At 54.3% G+C, this 22055-nt stretch overlaps 1 protein-coding gene across 3 annotated transcripts in view; it reads right to left on the bottom strand.

Moving 5' to 3' along the window:
* SFXN5 (sideroflexin 5) overlaps positions 1-20604 on the bottom strand; it is a 76946-nt gene extending 56342 nt beyond the window's left edge. For 2 of the 3 annotated variants that reach the window (XM_035326077.1, XM_035326078.1), the window contains exons 1-3: positions 20456-20603; positions 12614-12682; positions 2364-2441 (exon numbers count right to left, since the gene is read on the bottom strand). In XM_035326077.1, coding sequence (XP_035181968.1) covers positions 2364-2441; positions 12614-12682; positions 20456-20512 — 204 coding nt within the window. In that variant the 5' untranslated portion in view covers positions 20513-20603. Of the gene's footprint in view, positions 1-2363; positions 2442-12613; positions 12683-20455 lie in introns of all 3 variants that reach the window. The other variant, XM_035326076.1, reaches the window with a different exon arrangement.
* Positions 20605-22055: the final 1451 nt, after the last annotated feature.

The following is a 22055-nucleotide window of genomic DNA, read 5'->3' as shown; positions in this document are numbered from 1 at the left end:
AATGCTCTCAGAGATGACCTACAGCCAGATCTGGAGGATTTTCCCCTGCTTTTGCTGCAAGGAAAAGCCTGCAAGTAGCTCGTTCAAGCCACCCAGAAGCGTGCTGAGGAGGAGAAGAGCGCTCAGACACGCAGGGCTGAGGTTTTTCGGGTGTCCCCGGCGGAGCAGCACAGCCTGAAAGCTGGCCAGCCCATCGTGTCACGCCACACCGATCCCTCATCCCCTTCAGGTCCTTCCAGCTGACCCCTATCAGAGCGGTTTCGACACCAGAAGCGAGCAGTCCAGTTTCTCAGCCTCACTGGGACCTACCCACGGCTTGCTCACCTTTCCCTGCGGTTTCCTTTAATTAACGCAGCAGAGAACAGTAAAACACAGCAACAAGCACGTGCTGCAACCCCATGCCAGGCTCCTCCTGGGAGAGCGACTTTATCCCACAGGCAGCAGAAGCTACTTAAACCCCTCCAACATACTCAACACTGCCATCAAAGCAAACTGTGTCAAGATTTTACTACAAAAAAATATTATTTTTTAAGCGGATGTGCTAACATTTGTCTAGGAAAGGCATTTCTGGCATCATTTTCTCTTTCCTCCCCTGCCCCACGCCTTTATTTTCTACCTGAAACCCTCCGGCTTGCATACCAAGCTTCACCTCCTGCTTACGCTGCCCTGACTGAAGGAGACAAGAAGCGAGAGGCTTCTGCTTGCTCTCTCTCAGTGCAATTCTGAATGAACTCTGGGTACATCCGAGGCTTGTCACTACGCAGACCCAAAATGTAGGTCAAAAGTCTGCGTGGTTCGCCTCAGCAAATGACTTCACTTCATCTGCCTGGAGGCAGATGGGAACTGAGTCATCTGCTGCTGCATCATTCTTTGCTTTGCTGCTTCCCTCGGTCCTGGTTGCTTTTTTCTTACCGTCGGATTACGGGTGGATGCAGGCAGTGCTAGCAAAAGACCAGGAGAGCAGTGCCTCGTCTCGCACGTTGCACAGGGAGGGGATGTCTCCTGTTTATTTTTTGCTAAAGCCATGCTTTTTTCCCAAAACAGCACCTACCACGTACGCAGCCACGCTTTAGAATGAATTCAGATGTCTTTTTTTTTTTTATCTGCTATGGGCGTCTTTCCTGAGAATAAGCCATTACACATGAGCATGAAAAGAAATAAAGGGGTTATTTGACAAGAGCACAGTACCATTTCCATCGCTGCCTGCACGGGAGGTGCATGGGTCCTTTGCCACGGCCGCTTCGTACAGCTCCCGTCTGCCAGCCTGCGCAGCTCTCTGGGTTACATTTCACTACGTAGGGCTCAAGGCTTCTGTGCTAGATGCACAAACACGCACCGCAATAAAGCCCCTGGCTTGGTGTTGTGGTCGGGTGCCCACACATGGACGCATAAGGAAAAGAGTACGAGATATAAATACCTGCATCCCCAAGAAAAAGGCTGAGGAAACACCCTGGCTCTTCTGCAGTACTTATCCGTGCTTTCACAAGTTTTCTGTGTTGATAAAGATTTGATAAACGTTCAGAAAACAGGACTGACAGGGTCACGGAGCGACCACCCAACCCATCCCTCTGTCCCAAAGCAGAATCAGGTTTCACCAAAAACGACCCTTTTCTCAGCAGCTGTCTAAACCGTGCTAAGGTCTCGGCATCAGCGTGGCTTTTGCAACTTCCTTGAGCCTAAATCCACCCCTCCATCCCAGCAGCAGGAACATTACCCAGTAAAAGGTACTGGACGTGTAACCGACAACGTGAGGATATCCAGAGGGTGACACGTAGCCCAAGCAAGTTATTCCAGGGAAGAAATGGTAATTATTATAACCAACACGAGTGCAGTAGGAGAGGGTGTGGATGCATCGCCGCTGCTGGCGCGCGAACCTACAAACCGGACCACGAGGTTTCCCTCGCTTAAAATGAAAACTCCATTTATTTATTTGTTTTTTTTCTTCAGTCCTACAACTTTTCAGGTCCCCATTTTGCAAGGGGAAGGGAAGTGATAGTGCTGGCCAAAGGCAGCCAACAGTTGTGCGAGTCAGAAAGGCCAAGATTTCGACTTGTTCTAAAGACAATTCTTGTGCGCTCGTTTTGCAGACCCCTTGCTGTCGTTTCTGTTCAGCAACATTTACACCGGGGGAACTTCCAGACAACCCGAATTCACTCCAGTGTGCTGGCACTTGAGCTGCAAAGGACCCGAGGAACCACCGCAGCAGGCAGCAATCAGCTCAGCACTGGGATTTTACCAGGGAACACCAAAAACGTTCTGCAGCAGTGCATTCACTGCAGACACAGCTCGAAGCACCACCTCGTTCCCCCCCTCTCCAGGCTGCGCGAAGCAGTAGCAACGTAAGAAAGGCTTTTTCCTCTCACCTCTTTGTTGGTGACTCCCGGGGGCAAAGTCCCGTGCTTGTAATCCTCCAGCAGCTGCACAGCCTCCTTCAGGCGACTCTGCGAACACAAGGAGCATGGGCTAAACATCTGGCAACGGGCTGGAGTTCTAAAATCGGAACTCCTTCCATGAAAACCTTACGATGGGTCCTTGTATAAATTTACTCAGGATATAACAGAGAAGAGACGCGCGGACATTTGCTTCGTTGGTTGGCACAGCCTTGCTGTTTTGTATCTAACCGTGTATGTAGCACGGAGGAAATAAAAGGAAAACAAGAGAAAACACAAAAAGTCCCCTTTGCAATGCCTCTGTAGGAGGCGTCATACAAACCTGACGGTCTTCACCGAGACCTGATCATTTCGCAGCAGAATGAGGTCTTGAAGGTAGAAAACGGATGGGTTACTCCACGTTATGCCCTAACGTGTCCACCTTGCCCTAACTAGGAAATCACCCCACGGAAATATGAGTATTTCCTGGTGATATTGACAGGAAAACCCCCCCAACACAGCTGCTGCTTTGCCCCCCTGCCCTCGCCCAGCACACGTCTCCAGAGGGCCGAGCAAGGCAGGTGCTGGCACACGCTGAGCACCACCCCTGGGGACTCGGCGCCCGCAGAGAAGCGGCACCGCAGCGAGTTTCGGCCCGATCTCAGCAGAGCTGTGCCAAGACCAGCAGCTGTACTGCCTTGAGCACCTCGCAAGGCGATGCCCCAGCACCGCTTCGTACCTGCCCGCTGAAGTTCGAGTCACTTTATCCTAAGTTCTGTGGCACTTCCCTGTGCTTCAGGCGGACCTCAGGGTGCCACAGCACCGAGCCGCGCTGCTTTTCCACGGGGCTCTCACACGTTCGTGCAGACGGGGTTTGTGCAACCAGCCTTCTTCTCTCTGAAAGAAGTCACCCGTGCAATTAAAGTGAAAACCTGACCATCGGCGAGCGTGCCTCTGAAATACCCTAGCAAATAAATGGATGTGTAAGTGAAGGTCTTCACGCTGTGATACAATAGAAGGATAAATGCATTTCGTGTGTTCGAGTGATCGCAGCAGCGCCAAGCCTCGCTACCAGCCTGGCAGAATCATCCCTGTACTTCCAGGACAGTCACTCATACCTATATAAAGAGTTTTCTGCCGTTGAAGCAAAGTTTGTCTACTTAATATGTACCTATATAAATTATGTAGGATTTACATAAGTTTATATAAAACCATGTCTGAGCATACATTCTATTTTTTTAATTCCTTTATATATACAGAGCTCTCGAAGTAAAAAGCCACGGGGCAGAAGTAGAGGTTCTTTACCCCAAATTACAGAGGAACAAGGCAGGGCACACAGAGCTGCTTCGCCGGGGTTAAATCTGCTCGTCCAAGCCTGCAGAAGGCACCAGATCACCGAGCAGTGCCTCCCAGATGTCTGAAGCCAAACAAATCACTCAGCCGAGCGTTTTCAAAGGACTCCTGCAGGTTACCCGTCACCCAGCTGCACAACACCGCCTTCAGTTTGATGTTTCTGCACTGGCTGTTGGTTTGGCACCTCTTACAGTGCTCGTTCTGTATTTATCAAGTGTCCTCCGGCACATCTGGCAGCGTGCAGCCGGACTGCAGCTCCCCCGGAGCCCCCTGGTTTCGGCGCAGCGGTGCCACGGCGCAAGGCGAGCATCCTCCGGCTCCGTACGTGGCGCCGTGCACGGGAGGGCTGCAGGAGACTCCTGCTCTGCCTTTCATCCAAACTTCAAAGGCTCCTTTGTGGTCTCCTTGGAAGCGCCAGCAGTCACAGCAGCCTGGAAGCGGCGACTCGTGAGTGACTGTTGTCTTTAAAACTCCTGGCACACCAGGGAAAAAGTGGTGATTCCTTCACGTCCCGGGGCGAGCGCGTTGCCCCTGGATCCGTGTCTATCTCACACGGGCTGAGCTCGCAGCCTCAGCATCACACGGGTCCAGCCCTACAGAGTTCATTCCTACCTGCTCCTGGCCTCAGAGATGGGGCTTGGAGGTTTGAGTGCTACCACCCGAGGCTCTCCGGTGTCACTCCACACATGTAACAAGTGACAGTTTCCCCGTTTTCTGCCTGATTTCTGTGTTTTCAGCCTGAGCAGGCTCCCTCAGCCATGCCGTGCCTGAGATGCCCCGTGGGAAGAGCTGCTGCTCGTCCTCCTTGCTCTCCACCACGCCACGTGCCCTTCAGGAGGTGACCTGGGCTGCTCTCACCAGGCACGACGTGGATCCACTCACGTCCTGGCGTCATCCTCGACTTGTATCACACCCCGAGGGGCTCCAGGTCACCCGGAGAGCACAAAGGACGTCCAGGGAAGACAGCAAAGACCAAATGCGGACTGTGTTTCAGTAGCAGGCACAAGAGCTTCTTTTGCTCTTCTATTCCCATTTTCTCGGGGCATTAAAGTCAGAAAACTGCCAGGGGGGTTGTGGTGGCCGTGGGTTTTTTCCTCCAGCTTTCACAAAGGGTACTGGAGATGAGTAGTGAGCGAGTTCGAGAACCTCCCTGTTCTTCAAAGGCTAGGCAGTCACCCAGTTCACCTAAAAAGAGCAGAAACCCTCTGCCTCGCCCCAACAAAGAACGATTTTAAATATAAAAGCTTCACCATTGGCACAGAAGCAGCAGCCACCCTCCCAGCCTCCTGCTGCCTTCAGCCAAGGCAGACGAGCTTTCTGTGGACCCAGCCATCTTCAGGGCATTTCTCTTCCAGCTGCTCGTTCAGCATCCCTCAGCCCCCTCTTCCCTTTTAAGAGGATTTAAGGCAAATGCTCAACATCGGGAAGAAAGGAAGGGTTATGAATTAAGATGGCATTTCCCACGGAGGCAGCGCTTGGATGCGCTGTTCTTGCAGAAGGACGGGGATCTCGTACAGGAGGAGCTGGCCTTGAGAAATGAACACCTGGGATGAGATCCAACGGCATGACCGCGTGGCCGAGCACTTCTGGGCTGGCCCCAAGTCCTGCCAGGTCCTTGGGAGCTGGAAATGAACCATGAGAGGCAAGAGCACGGGCTGGTCACCATGAAACTGCGAAGCAAAGTAGTACCGTGAAAAATAAATAGGGCTTTTAGGCTATTTGTAGGAAGAGCAACAGCTATACAAGGCCATAACAGGACGCTAGCCTCCTCTAGCTCTTGGTAGCTCCTCGTCTTACCAGCCCCATGGCTGTTATCCCACATTAGCTCACGTAGGAAAAGCCATTACCTCACCCAACACCAATAAAACACAACTGAACATCGGATTTTAGATATTCCGACAATCCAGAGGTGAAAAGCCAGAGCCACCTGCCTGCCTAACGACTGCAGACCCGGGGAAGACAACCCTCCTCGCCTCCAAAGCTGGGAGAACAAGCAGCGATGCCAGCCCCGCGTTCTGGAGAGCCATTTGGGCTCATTATCGGTACGGTTTTCCGCCGCTGAAATTACCTACGCTGTGTGTCTTGCAAATTATCTACACAGAACAGCATGTAGCTCTGAATGAAAAACTGGGAGTACGAGATGAATGGGTCTGGGTTCTATTTTTTTCTCTCCTTCTCTTGAGGAAATCTTCGTAGTTACTATAACAACCCTGGCCAGATCCCATCTTGTTTGGTGTGGTAACAAACAGAAAACAAAAAAGCCCGATTTCGCTTTCAAAAAAAAAAATAAATCGCCGTCTTCATGAATTTCCCCTTTCAGCTCAGGGGAACTTTCTCAAAGACAAGTCCCAGGCCAGCGCTGCTGACGGCTCCCGAGGCTTACCAAAAAAAAAAAAATCGGTGCAGAAAGCGAGCAAAAACGTTAAACGCAAGGACCCCGCGAAGGAGCTGCCTTCCACGCAGCTTAGAGGTCTGGGGATACTTTCAGCAAACAACTCAGCCTCAAAGTTCCGTTAGGGAAAAACGCACGGTTGCCTCGTTCCCCTTCTAGAAAAGCCAAATACGCTCTTCTGACTAAAGCCTCCAAAAACCAACAGCGACAAAACCCAACACCAACAAAAACCCGGGGACTTTTCTGCGTGCAGGATGCCAAGCAGCTCCCCTCCCTGGCTTTTAGCACGAGGAATCGTTGTTAAGAGAGTTGGTAGTGCCTAGGACGGCACTGCTTTTCCCTTTTAACAAGGGCAAAACGAGGTCTGCCTACAAGGTCACGCTCCCGGTTCAATATTTATTGTTGCTTGCTTCTTCTCCTGATATCTGTAGGAAGAAGTGTTACTGGGATTTTTACAGCATCGCTTCAAAAAAAAAAAAAGTGCAACCACAGTTTTTACTCGGATGTATCGCTGCCTTCATACCCCTGTCCTCGTAAAAACTAGAGCACTGCTAGTGGTGGATTACGGGGTCTCAGCTCTCACAATAGGGTGCCAGACGCACCATCTGCACCCGGGGAGCCTTCTCACAAACCCCAGCCCAGAAGCGGTGCCAGGGATCCGCCGGGTTCAGCGATTCAGCCGCGCACGAACTCCCCTCTTCGTGCCCCGCCGCCGCAGCCCCGTCCACCCACCTGGGGGACACCACCCAGCACAGCACCTCGTTGCGGAAGGGCTCAGTCTTTGCCTCACATGGGAACAGCCCCAAAAAGTCTTGGGAGCTACAGCTCAGGTCCCTGATAAGCGTGCCCTGGGCTCCCACAAGCCTGGGTTTTATGGTTACAGCTGCGTTTCTAGAGAAGCCAGAGCTCAGGCGTGAGGCTGCCAACAAACACCAGTCCTGGTCGGATGTCGGCACCATCTCTAGCATGGCTTTGATTCAGACCAACCATCCCTCTCCCAAGCAATCCCCAGCAGCGGTCTGGGAGTTACCACGGGCCAGGAGAGCTGCCAGCAGGCTCCTCTGGGGGAGTAAGAGAACTTAGCTGCACGGCACAAGCCTCACCAGCTGGCTGCAGGGCCAAAATCCAGTCCCTGGCTCAGGCTGGCTAAACTAGCTCCGCTGTAACCCCGAGGTTTCAGAGCAAAGAACAAATGCAACCCATGCTGCCCTGACTCAGGGCACCAGGCATTGACCCAGCAGGTCACTGCCCACAACACACTCGCAGGACTCCATCGGGAGAAGAATCGGTCTTTGCAGAGCGAGTTGCTGAAGGATCACATCATCAGGGGCTTACTTCGGTGCTCCAAAGAAAGGAGGAGAAAGAACCAACCCGAAGGTGCCAGCGGGACCGTAGCCCCCCACCATGCTGAGCAGACGGCCACCGCCAGCAATCCGTCGGTGGCATCCCCAAGTCCCTCGTGGCCATGGCTTCAGCGCTGTGGTGACATAGAGGACAAGTGCATTGGGTCCCTCCTTCCAGCGCGTGAGCTCTTCTCCTGTTTTTTCACCTTGCCCCCTGTGCGCGAGGGCACGCTCATTCCGTCTCCAAGATCTGCGCCTCCTCTCCTCTTGGATCTCAGCTGATGCCTACACATGGCTCAGAGCTGCCTCCAGAACCCCATATGTGCACAGAGAGACCAGAATAACAGTCATTATGCCAGAAGCACTACAACATTGCTGTTACAGAATCAACAGAGGGAGAGGCGAGTTTTGCACTCCAGCCTTTCAAGACACAACGCGGCGATGGGACAGGGCTCGCCGGGACAGCTGGCGCCTCGCTCTGCTTGGCCAGGGCTGCTGCTGGTGCCAGCCCCGCGCTGACCGCTGCCTACCCACGAGCTCAGGATCCGACCAGCCGTGACTTACTTGGCACTCGATCCAAAGCAAGAGAGGCTCCTGGCCACCAGCGCCACAAACTCAAGGCGGGATTCGGGAATCCAGCTGTGCTCTGCCATCAGCAGCTCAGCTCCCGGCTCCGTCTCACTGCTCTGCGGATGATACATACGGCAGACTTGACTCCAGCTGGCCCTATTGTATTGGATCTACAGTGACAGACAACAGGAGCCAGAAACTTTTTGTTCAAGTAGAGCCAGCAGATGTGACACTGAATAAACACAGACAGTCAATCTGCTGAGTAAGAAGGTATCGTTCGTATAAATAACATACATCTAATCCTGCTTCCATTTTAAACCCAAATATGGGAATGCAAGATGCTCGGCGCTCTGTAGATTTATGCTCTGAACAATGAGATGAAGTAAGAGCAGATAACACGCGGCCCGGTTTCATTCTCATTTCGCTTTGGCTTTGAATCGTTATCAGATCCGCAGCTTTCCCCACCGCGGGCTTCCCGCCGAGCGTTAACAGGCTGTCCGGGCTGATGTCAGATGGGATAAGCTGGCCTTGTAAAAATATCTGCCGGTCCCTACTGCTTCTCCCGATGGACCTTAATTACGGAGCAATTAAAAGCACGACTCCAATCGTTTTAACCTCACACGTTTGGGGAGCGGGCGTCGCACCCACCGAGGGGTTTCTCGTGGTCGCAGCAACGAGGCCTTGTGGGGCTTGACCTCGGCACTGCCACATTTTCTGCCTGCAGATCTGCAGCTGCAAAATAAATGATTTCATTAGAAAGCTGGCCAGGAGATGGGTTCGCGCACGAGACGTCCTCTTTACAGAGCACAGGCCGTGCTGACACAGGGTTGGTGCCCCGCTGCAACATCCTACGGGGTTAGAAAGCGAGTGGAATGGGTAGGTGAGTTACAGACAGTTCTACCAGAAACCCCTAAATATAAACCCAAGGGAACTGGTGTTCAACTGCCCCTGCCCCGCTTTTTGTCAGCTCAGACTTCAATACCCCGATATTTGGCACGCGTCCCTTGAGGATGGATGCTTAAGAACCTCTAAAAGACGGGGAAGTTTTTAACCGAGATAAGAATTTGCTTTATTAGAAAGAAACACGTGAGTAAGAGAGGACTGTCACTGAGACTAATTATACGTGATATCGCCGTGCTGGGTTTCTCCCACCCCGCGGAATCGCCGTATCCTTCCCCAGGGCGCAGCCACCAGTAGGATGCGATGATGCAACACGCAGCAATTAAAGAAAGGACACGGGGAAAAAAAAATATTATTACATTTCCCGGCCTTTTCCCTGGGATTAACCTCCCTTCTCATTAGAGACTCATTTAGCTACTTTTTTATCCCCGTTCGGCAGCGAGCTCCTCCAAGACAAACAGCAACTGATTTGTTCCCCGAGAACCCCGGGCCTGAGCGATGCAGCCATCTGTCAGGGGAAGGAGCTCTCCGTCAGCGGCTGCTTCTTCATCAAACCCTTGTAGATTTTAATTTGCCACTCAAATCATGGAGTGAAACCAAACAGCTTTCCGCTCCCCGCGGACACACGCGAAGCGTTTTGGAGCACGCGATCAGACACTCGGAGCCCGGCAAGGCAGCCTGCGTGTTCGGAGAGGTGCTTCCCGCGCCCCAGCTGTTGACGTCTGCTTGGCCGAGGCGCTTCCCCAGGGAAGGAAGGGCTTGCGTAGACCTCACAAAATGCACTGCAGAGGGTCTCAGGAAGCACTGCTGTTATTAACCCAAACCCTCAAGGGAAAAAAAACAAGGGTATTCCGTTCCTTGGGCAGCCACCAAGCCATTCCTGAAGACCACGGATGTCAAAGCCGTGATTTTTGGACCCCAGAGAAGGAAACCAAACCTCCCTTGTTTGCTGGGGTTCTGGTTGGGGTCTGGGACTCCTTGAGGCACTGGGATTTTTGTAGTTGTCTCCAGGGTGAAAAAGGACCACTCCGATTTTCCTCTTTTTTTTTCCTCGCGTCTCACCTTCTTAAGAAGAATCGTGCCGAGAGAATATCTGGAAAAATTAAGTTATGCCACCCGATGGCCCTCCACCTGCAACCTCACCAATCCCTTCAAAAAACTTCCAACAGTTTGAAAAGGGACCAGGGGGAAGGTAGAAAAGCAGGCAGCTGAGCTAAGGGAGGGCCCATCTTGTTTAAGCCCAGAGCCGTTATCGAGCTCGCAGATCGCTTACCCGAGTTTACGACCCCCTTTATATTGAACAGAGGCAATCGCCCTCAAATGCGGAAGAGCTTCAGCCCTTTGAGAGTAAGAAAATCATGATTTCTTGTGAAACCACGGGAAAAGGTTAGCCTGCCAGGATCCAGGCCGAGCTGCTTTCATTCCGGGAGCAGAACTGATAGTGAAGCACAGGGACATGGTTTGGGGCCAGACCAAGTTCCAGTGCTCAGACTACTAGAGCTTTTTCATCCCACCACCACAGCTACAGCGTAAAATCCACCCCGAATGGGAACACACGAGATTTTCTCCAACCTATAGTGTAACCGCAAGGAGCAGAAGCGCTAACTCGATCGAGTTCAAACGGATCTCCCCTCTTCAGGGACACCCAAGAGGGGAGGTTTGAGAATTCTGCGTTTTGTCCGTGTAAAAACTGAGAGTTTGGGCTTGGTTTGGGTGTCGTGGGTTACCCACCTTAAAGATAATGAGAAACACATAGATTCAGATGGAGATTGGAGAATGAGGATTATTAGAACGCGTAAACATTCCTCAACTAAGAGAGATTTATCCAAGCAGCAGCGGATGGATTATCTTCACCCGGCAGAACTACCCTCCAAAAAGAGAGCACCAAAACAACCTGTTGTATAATAAAATACACCAAAAAGATGCCGGGGAGAAAGGTGGGCAGGACCACGTGCATCTTTCATCCCGCCAGAAGAACCTCTCTTCCACCAGACCTCCTGGTGCAGCCCCACGACCTGTGTTCCTCCCAGAAAAGCCGCAGCACGTCCTGCCCCACGCTGTGTGCCCCGGGGCAGCCGGCTGGGGAGCAGAGTGCTCACCTCGTGCTGCAAGCTCACAGCTCCGCAAAGCTTTCCAGCGCATGCTAACCCGGGCAGAGAGCGGTGTTTGTTTCTCCAGACCCAGGTATTTCTGAGCCTGTTTCCCCACCGGCTTTAGGCGCTTAATTAGCATCCCCAGCAGATTACAGAAATGGTCAAAGCTTCTCTCCCTTCTCCAACCTCCGCTTCCCTTTCGCATGCGCGCTTCGTCACTCCGACGAGCAGCACTCGGTAGCGCAGGCTCTCTGCATCGGCTTTGAATTTCAGAATCAAAAGCATGGAAACGGAGAGAGAAGGCTGACAAGTTACACCCAGCAGCCTCTGCCTCCCCCCAAGGGCAGGATTCCCAGGCCCTCACGCCTCCCCCACCCACCGCCTTGCTCTTAACACGGAGTTTCTGCTACGGGAACAGCAGCACCAAGCCTTCAACGGGCAGTTAACGGGTTGGGATTCTGTCCTGTGCGCTCACACCCTCCCGAAACAGGAGCCTTAGCACCTGCAAAGCGCTCTGGATCCTCAGCTTGGGATTTTCGTTCACTCCTTTCATGACACACGAGGGCTGACTGCATCTTTCCGAGATCACAGTGTTCTTTTCAAAGAGGCCACCTCCCCAGGCTGAGCTCTGTATCAAGGATGGGGGCTTTTGAAAACTGATTTCCTGTTTGATCTGAGCCCGGGCTTTTACAAACGGCAGTATAATCCTCAGCCTGGTGGTGTAAAACAGCGGTTCTATCGTCTGCAGTTCTCCTGAGCACCCATCCCAAAGGTACTCAGAACTACACAACGCATTTTAGCCTTGTGGTTTTGAAAAAAATAATAATAATAAAAAAAAAAGCTAGCTGATTTGGGGAAAAAAATAATTATTTAAGGTTACAGCAGATCTCTTCCCCCCCCCCTCCAGTGTGTAAGGAACTGGACTCAGTCCATCACTGGCTGTAGTGGACAGATCAGCTCCCAGCTTCTGAGAACTAGGCAAAATAAAGAGAAAGAGAAGAAAAAATTCTGGCCAACAGGCAGGATTTCAAATGTCCGGCAGAAACAGGTCTTTAAGGGATTTCTGACAACTAGCTCGTGATTTTATGAAAGCGGAGAAATGCAATAACGCTGGACAGCACTAAGAGAAATATAAACAGGCCAGGAACTCTAAAGCTTGGTACAAACAGGATCATCACTAAGGAAAAACTACTACACCCTGCTCAGAAAAGGTCTTCTTGAGCAGCCACTGGAAGCCCACGGCTTGTGCCCACCCAGCTCACGTCCTGCACCAAGCCCTAGGATTTGCTCTCTCCTCTGCACACCTGTATTTTTTTTCCCATTAACATTTGTAGGAGTGGCACTGGGTCAGATCAGCTCAGGGGCTCAGCAGACACAGAGGGAGGGGGGCAGACGGAGCGGTGTGGATTCACCAGGGGCTGATTACAGCAAGCTGCTGCTCAGCCCTATCAGGGCTCGGCCGGGCAATCAATCGGCCACAAAGCCACGGGAAACCCGGCTTCCTTCCCGCTGCTGCTCACGGGGGAAATTGTTTTTAATCCAAACCTGTCCAATAAAGAGTGCTTTTGAGAAAGCAAGGAGCGTACACCTTACCTCAGTAACAAAGAGAGTGCGCGGATCGATGATGTCCAAGAAGTGCCTGAATCTGCCATAGAACGACGTCTGGAAGAGAAGAACAAACAAAATGTGTTCCGTTAGAAACTGCCTTTCATCTGCTGCGCAAAAATAACTTATTTCCTCCGCACAACTAAGTAGAAACTGAACAGCAATGGCAGAAAAGCTGTTCACTATAACGATAGGTCTGGAAGGAGGAGACTTCAGCCCGGGGTTGCTCCGAAGAGGCTACAGATGCTTTAATGAAGGGATGCTAGCAAGCTGCTCAAATACCTCTGCTCTTTCCCAAAAAGAAGCACTGCCTGCTTGGCCTTCCCCGTGGGACCACACTTCGTGCCCAGGGAGCGTCCAGGCAAGGCTCCAGACCTGGCGGTGCTGCCGAAGGAAGCCCCAGCCCGTGGGGTCTTCAGCGCCGCCGTGAGCTGCTCCTCCTCATCCCACTCCTCACGGGACAGGTGAGCGACGGGACTGAGCACAAAGCCAGTTCCACGCCTCAGGTTCGTTACAGAACTGGCCAGGTGCTAAATTAGGGCTGGGTTTCACGGTGCCAACCTGCACAAACGCAGAGCAAGAGACGGGCTGCGAACCTTAACGATTTTAAAAACAATCAAAGCTTTATGGTTTGGGCTCCTTCCCATTTGCGTGCTTGGAGAAAATCCAATTAAATATGTTTCCAACCTGCAGAACGTTCAGGCGTTGCAGACACCACACTGAACCACATACAGAACAAAATAATTGGTGGGGTTTTACAGAACGAGAGGAAAAAACCTGCATTCAACCCCGCCACGCTCATGTCAGGCGATCCTCCCTGCTCCCAGCATCCCCACGGTCTAGGGAGAAGAATAACTGATGACCGGGTGGAATAAAGTTGATAAAGGGTAAAAAATGAATGGGAAATGTTCTCCAAAGCAAGGCAGCTGCTGCAGAGACAAGGGGAGGGCGAGAGCCCGGTGCTGAGCCCGGGTGCAGGTCCAGGCCCCAGGGATCGAGCCGGGTTCCAGCAGCTTGCACTGAATTCACACCCGGAGGGCAGCATCACTTGGGTCCGGGTTCACTCCTACAGACGCAGGCAGACGTGGGCTGGGTGCCGGGGCTGCCTCTCCGCAGCCCAAACCCTCATCCAAGCAGCCCGGGCGTGGGCAAGGACAGACAAACAGCTCGGTTTGGGGGCCGGTCGTCTTCCCCCAGCTCCTCCCGAGCAGGATTTGCACTCGGCATGTCCACAGAAGGGCCACGTGGAGCTCCACGCGCTTGAGCTTCGGGATGCCTCTGCACGACGGCCGCGGGGAGACAAACCTCTCTGCGTGTGCAGTGCAGGAGCTGCTGTAAATAAAGGGCTGGGACGTGGACGCGGTGTGGGAATGGCGTTCGGGCACAGCCCGGCAGCATTTTAAGAAGCCTGCTGGTTCTCCTCCGCTGAAACCGTCGAGCACAGAGGCACACCGGTGACGCTGCTGACTGATTCGGGCAGGAATCCCTCCCTACAGGCAGCTCCCCCCGGCCCTGCTGCAGCCCCCCGCTCTCAGAGCTCTGCGCCGTTTGTCTTCCCGTGTCCTGCACTAAAAAAAAAAAGAAAAAAACCTGCAACTGAGCACAAACAGCTTCACAGAACTTCAGGAAATTAAAAAAAAAAAAAAGCCTAGTGGTTTTTAATTAGCGTTGATTTAATTAACGCTAATTCTGGTACTTTCCAGCTTTTTGAGCTTGGCATTTCGCTACCTTGCTTTGATTTTTCAGCACAAAAACCTCGCAGCGGTGCGGGGCCGAGCGCTGCCACGGCTCCTCTCCCCTCTCCCACTGCCCCGTCCTTCTGCGCTCGGTGGTCTCACGGGGGAGCCCAAAATGCCTCAGGTCTCACCCCGAAATGAGGGATCCCTCTCCAGGTGGTGCCTGAACCAGTTTGCTCTGTGGTCAGACAAGCCCCAAAGCAAGGGAAGGGTCCGCGGATGGCACAGTCAGGTCCTTTTCCTCCCGTCTTCCCACTGCAGGCTCCTGGTTGGCTTTGCGGGGCTTTCTCTGAAGGAAAATTGTGTTACCCTCCTGGCTTCTTCCTGAAAAGCTCTGGAAGGACAGACTGGGACCCGACAAGTGATCGCTGCAAGCCGCGGGTGTCGTGCTGCGGACTTGCTGGGAGAGTTTGGCCACCGTGGCCCTTCCTCAGATATCCCAAAGCTCCTCATAGTGCGAGCTCACCCAGGAGCAGCTCCTTTCCCGCTGGCAAACAGGGCTGTTCAGCACGTGCTTCCTCACCCCCACTTGTAAAAGAAGTGGAAAAATGAAGAAATTCTCCTCGCCCCACTGTTACTGCGAAGAAGGGGCGGTGGGAAGGCAGAGGTGCTTCTACCCTGAGCTGAGCTCAAGGCAGAAACCAGCTCTCGGGAACACCTCTGATCACCAGGGATGCAAAAAGAGTCCCGCTGAGACACAGCCCCCCATCCTCCCTGCCCTGCAGCCCTTCCTCCCTGCCCCACGGCAGGCAACAAGACCCGACCGGTCACCCCAGCCTCCGCTTTCCTCCTGAATTGTGCAATTGCATGTGTAAGAGCTCACGGTGAGCTTGTGTCTCCTCCTCCCTATTCCTGAGCTGCTTGCAAGCAAAAACCACTCTTAAAAAATCTCCTGCAAGGGGAATTCTGGCACTGTCCAGCACAGCAATTCAAGGCAAACCCTCCCAGCCCTGTTCTCCTGCCCCCAACCAGCAGGAGCCCTGCAGCAGGGGGAGGATGCCCCGGCGGCTCCCCCTGCCCCTCAGGCAGCACTGCTGGGCCGGGCGGGTGCCGGAGCCCTGGCACAGGCTGCCCAGAGCTTGGGGGGGCTCCTCCTGGGGGAGCTGCAGCAGCCGCCGGGACGTGGGGCTGGGCACCCTGCTGGGGGGGGCCCTGCGGTGTCCCCGCCGGGTCTGGGTGCTCCACGTCCCCCAAACACACACAAAGGGAGGCATTTACAGACGTCTCGCCCCGCTGTCTCTCATCCGAGTCCTTTCAAAGGAGGCGATTCTGCGTTAAACCTCAGCTACTCCCACGTCCGGGCCAGGATTTTAAAGAGCAGCTCTGTTAATCAACAACAACAACAAAAAATAGAATTTAATTGGTGTAAAAAGCACTTTGCTGCTTCTCCCCCTCACATGCGTGCGCAAGGAGGGCTCTGTCACAATCACAACGCTTCACTTGGGGAGGAAAAATGCAAAAAAGAAGACAAAAAAAAAAGCTCAGCCTCGGACAGGGAGCACCAGGGCTGGAGGTCCCAGACCTGACACCTCGGGGTCGCTGCTCTGTGCCTTGCTGGGTGAAAAGCAGCACAAACTGCAGCCCTAATCTGAAACCCTTTCCTCCAGACACCAAGCTTCTGCAGGATGAGCAGGACACGAAGAGCCAAAACCACAGCAGACCGCCCTGCAGGTTGAGCACAGACAAGAAGCCTTCACGAACGGCTGGGTTCCAGCGGAGACAAAGAATTGCTTTTCACGGTAGGGCTACGAGCACCCAGCCCAGAGACCTCCTGAGCACCTTAACTTCCACGGACACCCTGATGTTCTCCACTGCCTGCTCGCTCCCTGCCTTCCTACAGTAGCAGCATCGAGTTTAATTGCGAATAAAAGCCTGGCTCAGCTAAGAGGAGAGGCGAAGCCCCTACCGGGAAAGCGAGCTGATTTAAAACACTTGGAAGAAATCAATTCAGAAACGTTTTAGGGAGATATTTTTCTTATTCTTTTCTAGTTATTATTTTTTTTTTTAAGATCTCTGCAACATTTAGTGTAAACTTAGCTCAGGGCAGACACCGCCACACCACCCTGGGGCTCCTGCAGCAGGGATGCCTCACCGAAAGCCCCGGCCTTGGGAAAACAGGAGCCCGATGTCTGGAGAAGCAGAGGGTTTCAGTTCCTAGTCATCACACTTCTCTAACCCTGTTATTCCTGCAGCTCAGGTGGCCAAGCCACGGCTCAGCCCTTCTCCCCCCAGCTACGACCCGGTACCAGGCTCCGGCAAACACTTGCTCATTAATTATCGCAAGGTCTAAGAGGAGGGAATTCAATTTATTTGCACGCCGGAGCGCTCAGCGCCATTCCCTGCTCCACCGTGCCTTCTTTTGCCTTGGACTGCTTCTTTTTCCGTGGACCGCTTCGTTTCCTCTCCCCTACCTGACCCTTTTTCCATCACCCCGTGCCACGTTGTGCCTGCCATCATCCGACGAGGGACAGCAGGGAATTTCCATCTCCCTCCACGCCTTGCCTTTCAACGACAGCTCGGGATGGTTGCTCCCCAACACGATTATTTCCAGGGACGGAGCTTGCAGAAGCTTGACCTTCAGCTCCCGGCTACCCCCAGCGCCTCGCTCGCCGTTTTATTCCTGCAACGTCTGTCGTAGTAAGCTGTCATCGGGAGGGAAACCGCCTAACACAAACTTCCTGGGATTAACCGGGGCTATTTTGGTACCGCTTCTCAGCGGCCCGCGCGCAAGATGAAGTTCTGGGAATATTAATTCCCTGCCACGGCACGGCAGCGCCTTACAGCTCCGGCTCCACGAAGGCGCCGTGCTGCATCCAGCTGACTCCAGGACAAACGCTAGAAGAAGCAAAACACTTCCTGCAGGCTCTAGAAATTTGGAGAGAAGTGGAAGTGACCCCCAGCAAGCACCCGTCTCATCACCTTGCTTTAAAGAAGGGGGCACTCTGCCCAACCCTACCCAACCCACAGGTGCTCGCTCATCCAGGGGGTCTCAACGAGGGGTTTCAGGGTGCTGGGAGCCCAGCGGGGTGTACACCCTGCAGCACAGGACACAGACAAGCAAACTCCCTCTTGAAAATCCAGTCCTGGCTGACAGAGATGTAGAAAAGCCAGCGGAAGATCCTACGAGGTCCTCCCGCTGCCTGCGGGAGGAGAGGATGACTTTCAGCACTGACACCCTTACGAGATGTTTCCGAGATGAGCACGTGGCGAGGCCCAACACGTGAAATATCTGCGAGGTTCAGGCTCTGACAGCAGCGCGCCGCTGACATGGCAGCACCACAAGTTTACACCTCTTCATTTCCCTCTCCTTCCCCTAAAGGATCTCAGGATCGCTCTGCAACGAGGATGACACACGTCTGACTCGTCGAGGACGCTCACCTCAGCCGGGAAGTCAGCTCACCTCCTGCCCGGCTCCCTGTGTGCAGTTTGCAGCCCTCCCCGCACCAGCCAGGACAGCCTCGTGACGCTTTATAGGGGGCTGACCCCAATAAAAACCCCCAGGCTGAACGTGCACTACCTGCCTGCATGAGTTAACACCGCTGTCTGGCGAACCGCTGCGCCCAGACCTTACGGAGGGCTCTGCTGGAAAGGTTTCCTCAGCTCTTCTGCTGGGGAAGAAGGCTTTTATTCTGCTGGGAAGAAGCAGGAGCCCTGGGCTACGGGCTGGAGCTTTGGGAATTTGCGTTTGATGTTTTGGCTCCAAGACAGGGAGCTCTTAGCAAATCCTTTTTTTTTAAAAGAAAAAAAAAAAAGAGTACGATTAACAAATTAAAACGACTTGTCAGAAAACTAAGCCCTTATCACACATTCTCAAGCCTAATGTCCTTATTTCTTCTTTCACCTAAAAATAACCTGCTTCCCTTGGGAGGCAAAAGCTGCTCCCAGCAAAGGAACCACAAATGTGACTTGACAGATGCGACTTGCCTGAAGAGCAGGAAAAACAAGTGAGCTGCAAAGCAAGAGGTGGGAGAAGGGGAAACAAGTGCCAGGGCGACGCTGGGGATGTGTGCCTCCCATCAGCTGCCCTACATGCTGCTCCAGTCCCTAACCAGGGCTCTCAGCGAGGGAAGGAAATCGCCTCCTCTCCTCCGAACCACATCCCCAGAACACCGAGTTTGCTCTCCGAGGCTTTTGTTCCTAGCACACAACTTTTCCTTGTTTTTTTTTTTTTTTTTTTTTTTTTTTTTTTTACCCTCGCAAGGACAAAGCTGCCTAACACAGCTCCCTGCGTCTCACACGGGCATTCTTCCACAGCACCATCCCGCAGCCCTGGAGACTGAGGTTCCCTGTGGGGAAATAAATAAATACCAGCTCGCTCCGAGGACGGGTCGGGATGCTGCAGTCAGGGAGCCCGACGGGAGCAGATTTGACCACAGAACCCAACCAGGCACCCTCTCTCTCGCTCTACGACCCCACAAAGCTGCCAGACCCCAAATCGGGCTGCCTGGACGCCTTGTGGACACGTTCCCTCCGGTGGAAATGCACCCAGCTCGTCTCCCCGGCGTGGCGGTGGGGAGAGAGGACAGCTCCGCTCAAACGCGATCATTAACATCCTGCCATACCCCTCGAAACATTTTCTAAATGTTGCTACAAGTGACAGTCACTCCTTAATGAACAGAATGCACCGACTCTGTGCCTGACGCGCTGCCAAGTGTGCCTCGAATCATCTGTGGTGTCTAGAAGGGAGTAGTGTCTCCTCCTCCTCCTCCTCTCCTTATTAAGAGGCTCCGTCTCCCCAGCCTGAGCATCCCTGGGTTTGTGGAGCCGAGAAGAAACAGACCCTTGGCTTGCTGCAGGGCATCTGGGGCTCCATGGGGGTCCCTGCACCACCTCGTGTCCTGCACCCAAGGGAGATCCCAGGGGTAAGGCGGCCGGGATGGGCACGCAGACCTGCCGAGCGCTGGCCCCACGGGGGAAAGCAGCAACTGGACTTCTTCTTCACCACCCAAACGGGTGGTTTCGGTCAAGCCGAGCTTTGGGACCTGCAATTAGCGAGTCAGAGGGTTGGCAAAGAGCGGTCCTGAGGAGATTTCGTGTGGCTGGTGGGGAGGAAGTCTCCTTGGAGGTCTCCCCACAATCTGGGGGGGACGTATTAGCGAGCAGTTTGCTAACCACAAGGTCTCCTTCCTTCTCGTGGCAGCCTCACCCTGCTGCAGAGAGGAATCGGGAACACGTGAAATGGGTTGTGTGAACTTCAGGAGCCACGTCAGATGTCTGATACGGCTCCACAAAAGCAAAGTGGGAGCCTCACCGCGGCAGGGCCCCTGATGGTACCTCAGGGTGTGTGAGGGAGCCGAACCGCCCCGAAACCCGCACCAGCTTTCCTCATCACGTTTATTGGCGCAGGCTGTTTCGGGCCTTTTATCCCACAGGACCTGGGGTGGCAGAAACGCCACCAAGCTCCACAGGATCCTGGCGGCACAGCTCCCCAGGGACCCCCCCCCAAGCCCCACACAGGCCCGGCCTCCCCTCACGGCAGCCCCTTCCCTCGCAGAAATCAGCCATAAATAATTAACAAGAACTCCACATTTCCCTCACGCTTCATGTTTTTAATTTTAACGGACTCATCGCCCCACTCAGGACCGCCTCACGCCGGCGGGGGGGGGGGGGGGGGTCCAGCGCCCACCCCTCAGGGTTTCGGGCACCATCTCGCCCCTCACCTCCACACAACCTTGGGCTCTCAGCCACCCCTACCGGGGCCGGGCCCAGCTTCACAGCGCCACACCCGGGGACAGGCGGCCACGCTGGGGCCCCTCATGGGACACGCGAGTGACACCGAAGGGTGACACCAGGGGACCCCCGCCCCGATTTCCCCCCCTCCCCGGCCGGGTCTCGAACCCGCGACCCCAGCGCCTCCAACCGCGCGCCCACCCCCCCCGCGCCACAGGGGCACGGCGGGACGCGTCAGGGGCGGGGCGCCGCGGCTGAGTGACAGCTGCGCCAGCCAATGGAAGGCGTCCCGCTGACCAATCAGCGCGCAGCCTGAGGCGAGGGGGGGAGAGGAGGGGGCTCTGCCCCCCCGGGGAGGGGGGGGGCCATGAGGGGCCGCACCCGCCGCTGTGCCGGTCCCTGTCCCGCCGCCCGGTGACGGTACCTGCTCGAAGCGGGGCTTCCCCAGCTGGAAGGGGGGATAGTCCGCCGGCTCCGCCATTCCCTTCGCGCGCTGCGGGCGCCACTTTAAACAGCCTCCCCCGCCGCCGGGCCCGCCCCTTGCGGCGTCGTCGCTCTGATTGGCCGCGGCCCACCGCAGCCCCCGCGAGGCACGACGGGAAATGTAGTCCTGCCCCCCTCCCCTCCCCCGGCCGGGCGAATGGGGCGCTGGGACGCGGCGGCCCGCGGCTGCCAGCCAAGGGGGAGGGCGCGGCGGCGCGGGGCAGCATGGGAGATGTAGTCCGCGGCGGGAAGCGGGGTTTGGGCGGGAAGCTGAGGGGAGCCCTGAGGGGCGAGGGAGGAGGGCGGTGGGGGGGCGGGGGGGCGCTCGGAGCGGGCTCTCCTCAGCCGCGAGGCTCCCCCTGCCCAAACCGCCGTGAAAGCCGCGGTTTTTGGGGCAGCGAGAGGTCCTGGGGGAGCAGCCGAGGGGTTTTGGGGGAGCAGCTGTGTCACAAACCCCTCAGCTGTCCGCCCGCGCACCCTCGGCGCTGGAGAGGTCCCAGTCTGCCCGGTCAGAGCTGGACGGAGGAAGCAGCGCTCCAAGGGCCACGTACAGGAGGTTTCGGGCTTTCCCCTGCTTCAGCTGCCCCTTCTCACCGTCTCCCGCCCCGTTCTCCTTTCTGAGGGAGAGCTGTTGAATTTAGCAACCCACTGAAATCAGTCTGAGGCAACGCACCACGCCCGGGTGCCAGAATGAAGCTCTTCCTTCCCCAAAAGCACGTACACCTCGCATCTCAGCCCAGTTCCACGCTCCAAAGCGTTATTTACACTCGGATGCCGGGGACACAGCGGCAGGGACACAACATGCACGGTGACAGAGGATGCGCAGGAACGTGACAGGGACAGCAGGCCCCTGCCTTAACTCCGAAATTGGGAAAGTAATTGCACGCAGCAAGGTGAAAGCTCAAAAGCCTCTAAAAAACAAATAACTCGGTTTTCATCATACGTGAAAATAATACTCTTACTCTGACGGGAGCCTAACAATTGCTATTGACCTCTAAAGTATACGATTAAAAATAAAGAATAGGAAACCTGCGAGTAATAAGTTGACTTTGATGCAGGCGTACTTATCCGCTTCATCAGTATTATGATTTGTGGAGATAAAGGCGAGGCTCGTGTGGGGCTGGGAGCAGAAGGGCTGCGTATGAAGCAATCTCCGGAATCCTCTTCTCTAGATTAGTGGAATAAGAAATGCCCGGCCCTTCAAATGCCGCTGAAATTGTTTAGAGGATTAGAATCAATTCTCCGAGGAAGAGCAGAGAGCCAGTGACGACCCTGAAGATGCAGATGAAGCAGGGAATGCGGTCAGGGTATGAGAGGGAGGCTTGGTGCAGCAGCGGATTATAGAGCAGGTCAGAAGCGGGATCTCCAGCTAAAGAGAAATTAAACAATATACTTATTTATTTATTTAGCTATAAAGGGAAAAAAACAGAACGTTTTGCTGTGGGGGTGCTGCTGCTCTGCTTCATGGCTGTGGCTGCTGCTGTTTGGTGCTCTCTTTTCACCTGCAAAACCAGTTTCATTTTTCATTTTTCAGGCTAATT

This window comes from Oxyura jamaicensis, chromosome 4 (genome assembly GCF_011077185.1).
Source record: "Oxyura jamaicensis isolate SHBP4307 breed ruddy duck chromosome 4, BPBGC_Ojam_1.0, whole genome shotgun sequence".
In the NCBI taxonomy this organism is placed as follows: Eukaryota; Metazoa; Chordata; class Aves; order Anseriformes; family Anatidae; genus Oxyura; species Oxyura jamaicensis.
Note: the sequence above shows the minus strand (reverse complement) of the source record. Positions and strands in the feature narration are given on the sequence as shown.